Raw genomic sequence first — 13,881 nt, 5'->3', positions numbered from 1 at the left:
CTTCAGGTCATAGCACCTATAGAAACGCTGATGATTCTGCACTGCTTTGACAGGAGAAGCACTACAGAGCTGTCTCATCAGAGCAATCTGAATATGCTTTATTTTGAAAGTCTGATCCCTACACTAAACCCAAAAATAGATTCCTTTTGAAGTTTATTATATTGGATCTGCTGGAGCTCTGATTTTCCTCCCTACTATTATCTAATGCCCTCCTGATGATAGAACGCCATCCGGGACATTGAGCTGACCACCCCAGTCAGGAGAGCCAGCATTAACTATATCTTTTCTGCTGTTTTCTCTGAGACATGTTGTAACCTCAATACAAACAATTCTTTGCCAATGTTAATGTTTGAAGATGAGAACTACAAACAAACTGCATCCTGCATCTGTTACAACAGCAAGGATTCATAGTGAAAGAGTCTGGGTGCTGAAGTGGCCTGGCTGCATTCCAAACCTTCCACTAGCTGCAACAACAATGAACACCCTGGACTGCTGAGCCGCACAAATCCTCTATCAAGCAACAATGGTACACCATTCCTCACCCAAAAGTCCATCAATTGGTCTCCTCACTTTCCAGATGGTTATGGGCTGTGGTTAAGAGAACAAAGGATGCTACGCAGCGGTTATAAGATGTTTTGATGCCATCAAATTCAAAATAAAACTTTTCCCCCCTTAAAATGTTACAATGTCTCAATTGAAACATTTGATTATGTTCCATTATGAATAAATTGTGTCCCAACGTTTTTGGGGTTGTTAAATAGACTAAAATATTAAAAGTCTATGCAACCCCATTACATAGTAATACATACTTTATTTAAGTGTAATTCCATACAGTTTTATTATATTTTTTATTGAGACAAACACACAAATATGGCTTCCTGCTTAAACATAAGGATTGTTTTAAGTTAGTGTGGCTGCAGATACGAGAGCGTCAATATCCAGAATTGCTTTGGATGTCCTCTGAAGAGCTTCAGCAACGTAGTTGTCATTTAATGGCTCACGAGTGACGTCTGCAGGTCTTTCCTCCTCATCTGCATGTGCTTTTCCACTTCTCAGCACGTGACTGTTCTCCAGCAGAACTGGGCAAAGGATGTTAAAGAGCACACAGAGAAACCCTCAATACAGACATTAATGTTCATGTCAGCATCCCTTTGTATCTTGATCCTAGCACTGAAGGATACAGGTGAATCGCTTTATCTTCTCAAGCTCTGCAGCAACGAGCTCTGATCTAAAATGAACAGAAGGTCAAATGAACAGTACACACAAGCTGTTAACACCTTTAATTTTATAACAAAATATCAACAGAGTGACCAGAAAAACACAACTTACAAACTGCCTGCTTCCTCTGTCACACTCATGCGTTGCTCAGCAGGCACAGGAATGGGCATCTTTTCTTCAAACGCTGCTGGTTTACAAAAATATTCATCCTGCAAACAGAAAGAGATTCAGTAAATGGCAGTGCACAAGCTTAATTGGTGGATAAAGTGTAGGTATCCACAGGTGTATCAGGAGGTACTACTACTTCGAGCTCTTGCAAGCAGCTGGGTAAGGCTGGACACTTCAGTGACTGCAAGGCCTGGTTGTAGCAAGCCAGGATCCTGTAAAACAGTTATGCGATGGGTGAAGACTGGAAAAAATTAAAAGTCCTTTAACTCACCAGACTGCGATGAAGAGGGGGCAGCTTACCTGCTTGCACGACTCACAATAGAGCAAACAGAGTAGGCCTGTCCAAGCACATCAGGTGGAAGGCTGTTTAAATGGTAGGTTACCTCTTTGACCTGTGGTAAAGATGGGCTAAATTTGTAAGATTTTTTTTTAAATGTATTGGTTAACCTCTTATTATAAAATTTAAAGTTTACCAGCCCTGACTGGAGTTCAGTTTTGTGATGCGTAAAATAAGAGTTAAGGTTGCGGTTAGAGCGGATGACTGATCCATCCCCTGGGGAAACCTCAACAGCTGAGACAGGTCCACTCAGTATCCTACACAGCAGACATGAAGGTAAACACACTATTCTAGTGTAGATTTATGGACCATCTCCCACACTCTATACTGTACAACAATGTTTTTTTATCATGAGTATGAAAATTGAAGATATCAGAGATCCTTTAGCTTTGGTGTTAGACTGGATCAACAGGAAGGATGTTTCTGCTCTGATTTATTGTTTTGCTTTCAGGCAACTGATGAGGCACAGAAGACTTGAAAAATGACAGCTATAAGTTGTCAGGACTATTTTTAATAAATAAATACATTGAAGCACTTTTTAGGTATTTTCAAAGTGAATCTTCAAGCCTTTTCAGCACCTTAAAGTTGTGAAATAAATAATAAATGTTCGTCACTCTCCTGGAAGAGATTGCAAAAACAAGATACCACTAAAAAAACCCCAAAAAAAACCCCCCAAACTAAAGAGAGCTCTCATCATGGATTTTTTTGACCTGTTGCCCTCAAGTCGACGTTTTGATTAACAATTACCTCTCCTTCACTTCAGATTTGGTGCTAAATGCTTAAAAGCCTACTATACCAAACCTACTATAGTACAGAAGATGTTTTGGTATTATCTAGGTAACATCACATTAGGGCTGGGCCATATCATACCGTTCACGGTACTACCGGTATAATGTTGGGCAACGATAAGAAAATGAAATATCGCAATAGAATATGGGTAAAACGCGCATGCGCAGTGCCTTTGTTTTCATACGCACATGGCGGAAAAAGCATGAATAAGAAGGGCAAAAGCGGATGGTTGAATGAAACAGATGAACCAGAATTGGTTCGCAAAAATGCTGCAACTTCAGTGGTGTGGAACTGGTTTAGCTTTCGTCCCTCAGATACACAACAAAGCACTATTTTTGCTAGAGCATGCTAGCGGGCTGTCGTTATTACCGTGTTTTTTGGAAAATACGGCACACTTAAAATCAATCCTTTGATTTTTCTGAAAATCGAAAGTGCCCCTTATAATCCCGTGTGCCTTATGTATGAATTCTGGTTGTGTTTACTGACCTCGAAACGATTTTATTTGGTACACAGCGCTCGAAAATCTGTCAAATGTTTTAGTATGACTTTGCTAAGCTACGAACCCGCACCGCTTGATGGATTGTCGGAGCATTACGGCTATCGTAGGCAGGAGCCTCGCGGAGTGATACGTACTGTGCTTCAACATAATATTACCGTATTGTGTGTGTATAACCTCTTTTTAAGTTTTGTGGATGTTATACATGGTTATGCTGAGGATATGTCGGCCAATTTCCACTGGAAAGTCCTTTTGGTTAAACTGTCAGCAAGGAATTTGCCTTTGCACTGTTAAATTTTTATATAACTTTAATGCACATAAAAAACAGCTGCTTGTTTAAGTGAAAATACATTGATGGGGGGGTTTTTTTTGCACTAATAAAGTTGTGGAGTTGTAAAGTATTTTGTCTAGTGTCAATTATATCGTCAGTTATATATCGTTATCGCAAATTTTCAAATGTATATTGTGATAAATATTTTTGATCATATCGCCCTGCCTCTACATCACATGATATAAAGCAAAGTGATCTATTTATACCATTGGAACCTCACACACTCAGCTGTAGACCAGACGCTAGTTAGGTTTGCGAGGATTAGTGCTCAGGCCTCAGAGTAAAGATTCTGGGCTAACAACATAAATATTAGCGACATTAGAATGGCCCATAAGCTGTCAAACAACACAATAACAACAGAGTTTCTCTCTGGTTGATCCAGTCTAACATCAACCATCATTCAGAGCTTCTTTTTTTTTTTAACAGTGGCCTTAAGAGATCAAACACATTGCCACTTAAGAAAACACCAATGAACATAAACATTCTGCAAAAGTTAAGTTAGTTAGTTAAGTCTTCTTAACTTGCAGTGTGTTTGACCTTTCAGGGCCACCGTACTTTATGCCCTGAAGACCTGCACAGTTACCTGTAAGTGACTCCCTGACACCACACTACCTTTACCATCTCAGTTGGAAGGTCTGTGTGTTCTTCTTTGGCCAGGGGATCTTTAACCTTCCACCTTAAATACAAAAGTACGGAAGCCTAAATCAGCCACTGAACAATATTGAAATGGTTTACAAAATGCTTGTTTTTAAATCTAAAAACCTGTGCCGATGAGGCGTTGGACACGTGAGAGGCAGCGCCTGAGGAACACGGGACCTTCTGTCTTCACAGGATATGTCCAATTTGTTTATTGTCTTGTCTGATTGGTTGGAACTGCTAGCTCCTCTATCCACTACATCTTTAGCTTTAGAGAAACGAGCTGCCCAGTGATGGCGAGCCACGGAAAGAGGGTAGGTCCATTTGGGAGCAACCGCACAGCATGAGTGATGCTGGACCACTGTGGTGGACTGGTACACCTGTTCAGGCTGGAAAGAGAAGAAAAATCAATCATCCTATCAGACTTTAGATACATTGGCATTATTATTAGAAGGAAGTACTACCTTTTGGTGCCCATCGCTGATCATCTGAGGAGAACAAGACCTCGGTCTGGTCAGCATTGTCCTCATGCTTCTTCTTCCGTGCCGGACCACTTCGGTGTGATCACTGGTATTATCGGGGACTGGACTGCTCGCTTGCTCTTGTCTGCCGTAGCTATCATCTTTGCTCACTTGCTGCACGCTGCGGTGCTGATTACGAGCAGAACTGAGGCTGCACATTAACTCCACTGTGAATTCTTCACCGGAGGGTGACAGCACCAACACAGCACGTCCCTCCTCTGACCTGACGATGGTCTCGCCTCCAAGTCCGAATTCAGCCAGAGAGGCTGACACCTCTGGCCAATGTACAGCTGAATCAATGCTGAAAAAAGGCTGTATGAGGAAGTGCAGAACATACAAAGAGAGAGTAATTACACTGCCCATAGTCTAAGGGAGTAACACAGTGACTAGCAACCAGTTCTTTATACCTTTTTGTTCTCAGCAGAGATAAGTTCATGTGGCAGATATGGTTGACGGGCATACTTATTTCTAAATGCCAGTGCAGCCAACATCAGCTTCTGTAATAAAACAAGTGACGTAATCACGTTGAAGAAAGTCAGATGAAGGCAACACGAGAGGCACAAAAGCAATACAGCTGTTTTTATAGAAACCCTCATACGTAGTGCCGATACCTTGTATGTGCTGATGGTGAACCTGGTCCTCTGTCGGACTTTCTCAGCGGGCTGCAGTGGATGTCGGCAGGAGTCTGAGGCTTTCACCAGCAGGAATTCAGAGCCGCACGGCGACAGCTGTAACCGCGCTCCGTTCCTATACCGGATATCCACCGACTCATCCTCGTACATGATCATCAACACGGCACTCTCGTCCGTTTCCATCGTAAAAAGGAGCCCGTTGCTGCGACCGCGCCGATAATCAAAACACTATGACGTTGTTACGTCATCAGGCGGAGACGCTTACTATTGGCGCGCATATCGTGTGAGACCGGAAGTGTCTTTTCTAAAAATAAATAAATAAACCCACATTATTATTATTATTAGTATTAAAAAAAACACATCTAAAATAAATTGACCAGAATTACCGAATTATGCATGACACTGACATTTATATTAAACCCGGTTATGTATACTTTGTTTGGCTCGGATTTTTTTTTTAATAAAATAACTAATTACGAATAACTAATTGGGTATGTAGTTAACTACGAAGGAATATCAGGGATGTACATACTGTTTTGTCTTACAAGTTATAATTCAGCACTGTCTTTAATCTTCCTAATGACATAAATATCTGTTTTAATAAGTTAAAGACCACGTGACGGCCTCACCATCGTGAATAAAGTGAATAAAGGACCACAGCTGCCATTGATTTTAGTTGAATTTCAAATAGCTTAATTCATGTAAGTTTAGCTTTTACAAACCGCAAGTTTGGTTAACTCACTTTTGAACTTTGTGTAGACTTTATTGATCCAAAAAAAGGCCATTTCGTTTACAGCCTATCCACACAACTTATTCACACAATGCACCAATCATAAAATGCTGTTGCGTATCAAGGCACAGATCAACAAATAATTAGTTGAAAAACAAAATACATAAATAGAATTACAAGAGCATATGTATAAAAAAATGACAGTCATTAACAAATTATTGAAGTATCTGTTTATGGTTCAAAGAGTGGCAACCTGAGAAGAATTAGAAGGGGCACACTTGTGGAATGATGATGAATTAAAACTTAAATTAATGTTTGTTTGTCTGTTTCATGCGGTGACAATTATAGAGCAAAGATAGGATTATCACTGTCTGTGAATCATTCTATCTTATCTTCTAAAATTATTATCTTCATTTGTGTTTGTTTTGGCGAAATTTGATTATAAAGTGCCTACATATTTTTGTTATTTTTTTTTTATCTTTACATTTAATTAAAATCTTTGCAGTCACCTATTTTTGTGGACATTTTCTGCAAGTTAACAGTAGGTGGCACTAATGCGTCGCCTGGCAGTAATTAGACCACAGAAGCAGCAGTACAGCGGCGGTGGACTGTGCTCGGCAGTTGGTTTCATCACATTACGTTCAGAGAAGATACTTCATCTAAATAAGCGACGCTACACATTGCAATGGTTACACTGGCGGTCTCTTTTGTCTTGGTAGACACGCCGGAGTTGCAATGAAGGTAAATTTTTCTTTACATAACCTTTGTTCCAATTATCGGTCTGATTAGATTTTCGCTAGCACCAACCGGCTAACGCAAGCTTCAGGTCGCTGACGTTTCTGGGCTTGTGCTAGCTAAATACTTAAAACGGCCGGACAAACAGCCACTCTGGCAGCTGTCACTCAACACTGATTTGACGTTAAGATTATTTAGTTACATTAGGTTTCCAGGTGAATATTGGTCTAGCTATTTTTCTGCTTTTTTGTGACATTATGTACCTTAAGTGCTTTTACTGTTGACATTTACTTTATCTGTTCACATCTTGTGCTTTATAAACAGCTCGTACAAACCCCTTCTAGTAGTTTCATGTATAATATGCACATATATGTGACCTTGTGGTACTTGTGGTAACCGTGTATAAATTATACTGATGGGCCTTTGTGGTTGACATATTGTCAGTAAGAACAAGATGTTCTTCAGGATTCAACGTGAAGACACTAAATACTGAAGTAAAGGTGTTTTGTAAATGTCAGGCAGGGGCCTCTTCCATGTGGGCTTCATGCTGTGGTCTGCTGAATGAAGTCATGGGTACTGGGGCCGTCAGAGGCCAGCAGCCAGGGTTCGGGGCCGGTGCTGGACCCTTCAGATTTGCCCCCAGTGCGGGATATTCCACGTACCCGCCCACCAGCTCAGGGAGTCCCAGTCTTGTATGCAAGGCCTGTGGTCAGGCCTTCTCAGTCTTCAGGAGGAAGGTAGGTGCCTGGGTGTTCTGTGTAATACAAACATATTACCTGGTCTGATAAGGAGGAAACATATTAAATGAATTATTTAGACAGAAGTACTGTGGGCATGGAGAGTGTGCGTGCTTAGCTCATTTTCTCATGTGCATTTTTAATGGGTGTTCATATTTTTTTTGAAGAAAAAAGCATGTAATTATAAAGGTATAAACAAATTCAAATAGTTAAAAAGAGGGTAACTGGTTTTCTAGAGTGCTGACATGATGAATATTTATTTGTCCTGGGACAAAAAGGCACGAGTCGGGAGGCAGATGGACCAACATGCTGGTGCTCTAATATCTTCATGCTCAGGCTCTCATTCTGTCTGAACCCTCTGCACACCACCATGCCGGTCTAATCCCATATCTTGCATTTATTACTCTTTGATGTTTGTCACATAAAAGAAAGCACCTCCTGTCTCTGTCTGCATGGGAAGAGCAGATGTGAGTGATAGAAATGCAATAAAGCTCTGGTGGCATTCACATGCTTTCCAGTGATTTATTAAATGGTTTTGGTATTTTTCCTGTTTTGACTGTAATAGCAATATTTATTATAAAATATATGTGCATATAAGGAGGAGAATGAGACAGGTTACATTTTTGTCTGTGACGTCTTCCTGCGATGAGATACCTGGCAGTAGCACATGGTGGAAGGTGTGCATAAATCACTAATTCCCTCATTTCCATCATCTTGTTTTTCTTCTTCAGTATATTTGCTGCGACTGCAAGAAGAGCTTCTGCTCTCTGTGCTCCGTGCTTCAGGAGAATTTACGCATTTGTGCCACGTGCCATTTGCTGAAGGCGACAGCCTTTCAGCGGCCGCGGCTCATGCGTCTCCGAGTGAAGGACCTGCGTCAGTACTTGCTGCTGCGTAACATCCCCACCGACACCTGCAGGGAGAAGGAAGATCTGGTGGACTTGGTTCTCTGTCACCAAGGAATCGAGGAAGAGGAGGACCCCGACACGACCAGCCTTCAGTCGCGTTCCCTGTACACTCCAACCCCTTCTACCACACAGTCTGCCTCCGAGCTGTCTGCTTTCGCTGCCTCTCAGGAGGAAGCGCTCAGCAGGAGCGATAGCTCTGACACCAACCAGGTCAGAACCAGGTTAAACACATGTATGCAAATAACATACTGTCCAGACCTCTACAGATATTTAAGTATGTAGTAATACTTTTCTGTTGGTGCAACGCATACATTTCTAAGAAATTCACGTGAGTGTTTCCCAGAAAATGAGTCAGTTGGAGTTCACTGCTCATCCTTTCAGCTAAATTTGCACACCAACTAAATAAAAACAAATCAGGACTCTAGAAAGCAATAAAAGAAAGCAAATAAGCTAGAAGAGAGCCCAACCTCAAGCAGCCAGGAGCCACTATAAATACTTGTACCAGGCCTGATTATAGAGCAGTAAGCTTGTCTTTGAATGGAACGTACCAGGCATTGTTGTTTCCAATGTATCAATGGGCTGGCTGAGGTCTGTCTAATCCTAATCCTCTGTTGGCGGCATGCTTCTTGTGTGCAGTGCATACTATGTTTGTTGTTTCTGTTGTTGCCTTTCAGGATATGGGAGATGGTACGTCAGTGTCTCTTCTCAACTTGGATCCCAGTGAAGACACTCCTGAGGTCTTTCTATTTATTTTCCTTTTAATAAAAGTGAATTCATGCATTATTGCCGATAAAACTGTGGTGCAGTTATTAGAGAGCAGTGTGATGAATGCTTAGATGTTTTTGGGTGACTTGGGTTGAAAATCAATGAAAAGAATTTTATTCATCTAAGATCCCAGAAACAGTTCTGCTTACTTGGAGATATGAAAACTAAGTTATGCGTTCATGTGGTGTTTCCTGTCCTGTAGGTTAGTCCTCAGACTCGACGTTGGGCCAGAGCATCCCTCTCAGACATCTCCAGTTTACGGGATATTGAGGGCCTGTCTGTCAGGCAGCTGAAAGAGATACTGGCCAGGAATTTTGTCAACTATTCAGGGTGCTGTGAGAAGTGGGAGCTGGTGGAGCGTGTCAGCAGACTATACAGGGAGACTGAAGAGAACAGGAAATCATGTGGGTATTAACTTTCTTACTGTGTGTAAATCCTGTGGGGGGGGGGGGGGGGGGGGGGGGGTGCTGTCAGCTCTGAAGCAGTCCTGTTTTTTATTTCCTATAGAAATCATCTATAGTATATAAAATGTTTGTAATAGTTAAGATCTTTTGCACATAAACATGGTCTTATCTTCATCTAAATAACAATCACAGACAAATATGACTAAACTAATAAAACACACACACTCATTTGTCGCATCTTTATTAAAGACTCTGAATAGATGCTCACAGTCCAGGCTGAAAGAGTAGATTAACCTCTGTGCTAATTACTTCTCTAAAAAGTCCAGTGTTCAGGTAATAGAGGATAGAGGTTACTTTTCCAGTTAGTAACCAGTCCTTGCATGTCTTTATTAAGTCTGCTGTTCTCAAGAACAAAAAGCGACTGGTGTGGTGTGAAGCATTAAGCAGCCTGCTCAGTCTCTCAGAAGGCTGAAATCTTTGGTCATGTGTCAATTTTGAGAAAAATCACTGAACAATAGGATACTATTAACGTAAACTACTGCAGATCTTCTGGATATCCTAAAAGTTGTAGGACATTATTGTAGGATATGTTCATCCAACAAAAGTTTAAGTGAACACAGCGGTATGTTTGGAGTGAAGAAAAGTCCTTCACACCTATCTGTGAAGCGCAGTCAGTGCACAGACAGTGTAAAAGGTGGGGGCGTAGCTACCGTGATGTCATCTGTTTGTTTCTGATGTTGTGTTTTGAAGTCTTGAGATTTGTATTTTCATCCTTGCCATCTTTTTTTTTTAATTTGAAAAATAAATAAATACAAACTGATTTGATGAGGGTGGCTAGGCTAACAGTGAAAGTGCTTACTCATTGGCTAACAACTTGTCAATCACAAGCTGGCAGTACGACATCCATAATCCTGTTTTTTGGAATGTAGTATAACCAAGATTTACAAACTAAAGCTAATTTCTTATTCGGTATAATCCAAAATAAGTCACTGAGGCCCTTTCCTACAGACTTCTAGAGGACCAGAAGTCTTTTTTACAGCCATAGCTGTGAATAGGAGAAAAATAGGAGTCCTGACCTTAATTTAACTGAGATGACCTAAAGAAGAATCAAGATATTTTAGAATTACTGATGAACTGAAACCATTATGTAGGCGGCTTGGATCTAAATTCCTCCTGACAGTTGTGCAAGTCTCGGGCAGCTATAGGAAATGTTCAAAAAAGCTGTGGTTGCTTACAAAAACAGACTGTACTATTTAATAAACTGTAGAGTTAACCTTTTCCAGTCTGTACTGTGAGCCAGTAATAAAGATAATAAAGACAGTAGAAGTAGAGCTGTGTTTATAATTAATATCAGACCGCATTTTACCAGAACAAACATAGAAATTCAGCTAACTTCAAAGAGTTTACAAACCTTTTCAACTGTATCATGTTGTGTGGTCTAATGAAGTGTGTCAGTACATTTAATTTATTTCTCTTGCAGTGGAAAATGTGAGCAGCACTGTAACCACAGGTAAGTTTTCACCCAAATTCTGTGTGCAGTGTCCTAGATGTCATTGTTGGAACCACATCCTGTTTTTAACCACTGAAACTAAATATCTCTGCTTCCTCTGGCAATATTATTTACTGCGAGTGCTATTGATAACTCACACAGGTAGGGTCATTTGAACAAGTTCTTCGTTTAGACTCGTGTTGATATGTCTCGTGCTTGCTTTACTCCTCCCTCATAAAGTGATGACCTTCCCCCCTCCCATCTGCAATGGTGCCATTGGAGGTAAGGCTTATACCTTGTGGTCACATGTTCCATCTGTGAACCCAACTGCATCTGCACCACACCAGTGTTCATTGTGAACCTGTTCTCATTTTCCATTCGACCCATTTCTTTGAAACATTTCCATACGTGGTTCTTCCTGTGAGGGGATATTGATGTTGCATTGAGGATGAAAGTTGAATGTTCATTTATCCCACTTAAGAAAATTGAAGATTGATTTTCATGGTGGATCAATCTCCTTCAGTCTCATCTATTTGTGTGTGTGTGTGTGTGTGTGTGTGTGTGTGTGTGTGTGTGTGTGTGTGTGTGTGTTGAATATGTGAAGTAATATTGAAAACTGGAGTATGTTAGCCCTGTGTGTTCACTCTGAGCTTGCTTCTAGTGATCAAAATTGTGTGGTTGACATAGTAACATCTTGACACTTAGATCCTGCAGGGGTTGTTATTTTGCAGGCGATTGTGGGCATGACCTACCTCGATCAGACGAGGGTGTTTTGTGAAGCTGTTGAGTATTCCAGTGCTCTCTTACCCTTTACTCATTGTGTGGTTATATCACTCTCTTTACCTGCAGATGGGGAGAACTGTCCACTGACGATTCACGACGACAACCTCTGCAGGATCTGCATGGACGCCACGATCGACTGCGTCCTCCTGGAGTGTGGACACATGGTCACTTGCACCAAGTGCGGCAAGAGGATGAACGAATGCCCGATCTGCAGGCAGTACGTTGTGAGGGCTGTGCACGTCTTCAAATCCTAATGCACCTCTGCAGCACCACTGCACCTGCTTCAGACTGAGACTGTACCTTAACCTCAACAATGCAGCTCGTAACCTTTGAATCCCCAAAAGACTCAGTCTGTGGATGTTTGTATTCCCTGAGGTCTCACTTTATTTGCACAGTGAAATCTAAGAAATGTCTTTCTGAAGAATTTTGACTATTTGCTTTCACCAGTGAGCAGAGCGTAGGAACGTACCCTCCAGCGAGTCATTCCTCAAGTTAACATATCTTCCGTATCTGTGTTTATTCTCAAACGTCTTAAATGTTTTTCTTACAGTTTTTCAAAGCAAAGAATGTGCGGCACGAGCCGCGTGCAGTCTCGTTAAACACAACGCTTCACCCTCAGATCTGCCTGTAAACTGTAGCTGGTTCTCTACTCTGCTGGGCATTCCTGAGAGCACCTCACTTAACAACTGCTGCAAGTGACTACATATCTTCATGAGGGCGAGGGCACACGCTGAAGCTCGACATAGGAGAGTGTGAACTAGGTGCCAAATAATGCGTCATGCCCTTATGCTTCTCACCTTTTTTTTCCCCTTCCTTCAGCTGTGAGGGTTAGTGTTTGGATTGTTGATTCCTCAGCATGTTTGACCAGAAAGCACTTTTTTTCACAACTGTGTGTTGATCCACTGCTCGCAAGCGACCTAATAGTAGCTGAGTTAATGCGTGCTTATCTTTGAGCTGTTTGAGTTCAAAGCCGCTGTGATTTTTCAGATGGAGTTGACATACAATTGTTCTGTTCACTTATTTTGTTACATAACTACTTGTATGCATTACACATTTTAAATGATCACGCAAAGTCTGTCATTACAGCAATAGCTAACCTCCGCTGTCACCTCTTGATTTGTCTCTTTAGTAGAGGCAGAGTACGAAAACCGGTGCTAACTCATCCAACCATCTTCCCCAACCACCTCCCGCTGAACTGTGGATGTGAAACTCTGAATGTTTTTTTTGTTTTGTTTTTATTTGTCGTGTATCGTTGAGAATGGAATGAAGTGTCTTAACGAGTTGATTTTTCTCATGTAGGAGTAATGTATTGAACTAACTATTCAAAGATATAGCTATGAGTTTACTGACACCTGTGATATAGGAAGTAAATAGAAGTTAATGACTTGCTGATGTATATTTGCATATATGGATCCATATGAGATGTGTATATATCTATTTTTTTTTTTTTTTTTTAAATTTGATTCAAGTGGCCCAGGGATTGGGTTCAGTTTATATTTAGAGGTTTACATTTTTCCTGTCAGGTGATTTAAAATGTGTTTAATCTGCATTAATTTGCTTGAACCAGAGCATGACACTCTGCTTTATTACACCAGATAGGTCATATCCTACTCCTTAGATTGCCCCTACCCCTGAAACAAATCCTCTGCTTTTATTTTCCCACAATACCCTGCTCTTTCACAAGCTTTTTGCTCTGTACTGTAACCCACAAAGTCAAAATTGCTGCTATTACAGTAAAGATGTCCACTACAGTCATGCACAGTAGCGGATCAGGTTGCACTTTTTTCCTTTTACAGAGGGTGTAATTGTGTGCTAGGTTTGGTCTTTGTATTTGGGAATGTTGAACTTTTTATTTTGGTAATTAAAATTTCAATTGAAATCTGTGTGTGTCTGTGAGTGAGTGAGTGTGGTGGGAGCGGGGCAGTTGGGCACCACAAGCATGTGTCTTTTGCTGTCCTGGCTAATGATTACTGAGGAAGTGATCATGTCACGGCCTTTTAAGTTCCAAACACAAAAAATAGTCCAAGACAAGGCCTGGGTGGCGATGAGAGGTTTGTTTTAGAACGCACTTCTTACTTCATTCTTTAAAATTATATGGCGTTTATTTCGTGGAAAAATATAAACAAAAATCAACCCAATAATTTCTTACAACTTAAACACAAACGAAAGTTAACTTGTTCTGATTTCACAACTTCAAAAAGC

The 13,881-nt window shown here is 40.9% G+C and overlaps 2 protein-coding genes across 5 annotated transcripts; one reads left to right on the top strand and one right to left on the bottom strand.

Moving 5' to 3' along the window:
• Nucleotides 1-830: 830 nt before the first annotated feature.
• On the bottom strand, nt 831-5,368 carry lg12h5orf34 (linkage group 12 C5orf34 homolog). 2 transcript variants are annotated; one of them, XM_063489662.1, is made up of 11 exons: nt 5,108-5,368; nt 4,904-4,993; nt 4,440-4,808; nt 4,102-4,364; nt 3,923-4,015; nt 1,860-1,980; nt 1,687-1,778; nt 1,523-1,598; nt 1,330-1,427; nt 1,182-1,228; nt 831-1,079 (listed from the first exon to the last, which is right to left on the bottom strand). In XM_063489662.1, the coding sequence occupies exons 1-11, from the start codon at nt 5,309-5,311 to the stop codon at nt 901-903; spliced, it is 1,632 nt and encodes a 543-aa protein (XP_063345732.1). In that variant the 5' UTR covers nt 5,312-5,368; the 3' UTR covers nt 831-900. The 2 variants fall into 2 exon arrangements, with proteins under 2 accessions (XP_063345732.1, XP_063345730.1); XM_063489660.1 differs by having other exon boundaries at nt 1,687-1,980.
• A 1,073-nt stretch (nt 5,369-6,441) lies between these two features.
• Nucleotides 6,442-13,562, top strand: rnf34a (ring finger protein 34a). 3 transcript variants are annotated; one of them, XM_063489533.1, is made up of 8 exons: nt 6,442-6,599; nt 7,112-7,330; nt 8,062-8,448; nt 8,913-8,975; nt 9,206-9,407; nt 10,888-10,917; nt 11,137-11,178; nt 11,746-13,562. In XM_063489533.1, the coding sequence occupies exons 1-8, from the start codon at nt 6,594-6,596 to the stop codon at nt 11,931-11,933; spliced, it is 1,137 nt and encodes a 378-aa protein (XP_063345603.1). In that variant the 5' UTR covers nt 6,442-6,593; the 3' UTR covers nt 11,934-13,562. The 3 variants fall into 3 exon arrangements, with proteins under 3 accessions (XP_063345603.1, XP_063345604.1, XP_063345605.1); XM_063489534.1 differs by lacking the exon at nt 11,137-11,178; XM_063489535.1 differs by lacking the exons at nt 10,888-10,917; nt 11,137-11,178.
• Nucleotides 13,563-13,881: the final 319 nt, after the last annotated feature.

This window comes from Pelmatolapia mariae, linkage group LG12, assembly GCF_036321145.2.
Source record: "Pelmatolapia mariae isolate MD_Pm_ZW linkage group LG12, Pm_UMD_F_2, whole genome shotgun sequence".
NCBI classification, from domain to species: domain Eukaryota; kingdom Metazoa; phylum Chordata; class Actinopteri; order Cichliformes; family Cichlidae; genus Pelmatolapia; species Pelmatolapia mariae.
Note: the sequence above shows the minus strand (reverse complement) of the source record. Positions and strands in the feature narration are given on the sequence as shown.

Bases quoted from the DNA above. Each gene is read 5' to 3' on its own strand.
- lg12h5orf34 (XM_063489660.1), bottom strand. From the start codon at position 5,311: ATGGAAACGGACGAGAGTGCCGTGTTGATGATCATGTACGAGGATGAG. The intron at 4,016-4,101 runs GTTTTTAGATTT...TTTGTATTTAAG, and splicing joins CCAACGCCTCATCGGCACAG to GTGGAAGGTTAAAGATCCCC. The intron at 1,080-1,181 runs GTATCCTTCAGT...TCCTTTGCCCAG, and splicing joins GAAGATAAAGCGATTCACCT to TTCTGCTGGAGAACAGTCAC.
- rnf34a (XM_063489533.1), top strand. The intron at 9,408-10,887 runs GTGGGTATTAAC...TTTCTCTTGCAG, and splicing joins TGAAGAGAACAGGAAATCAT to TGGAAAATGTGAGCAGCACT. The intron at 10,918-11,136 runs GTAAGTTTTCAC...TCCCTCATAAAG, and splicing joins GAGCAGCACTGTAACCACAG to TGATGACCTTCCCCCCTCCC.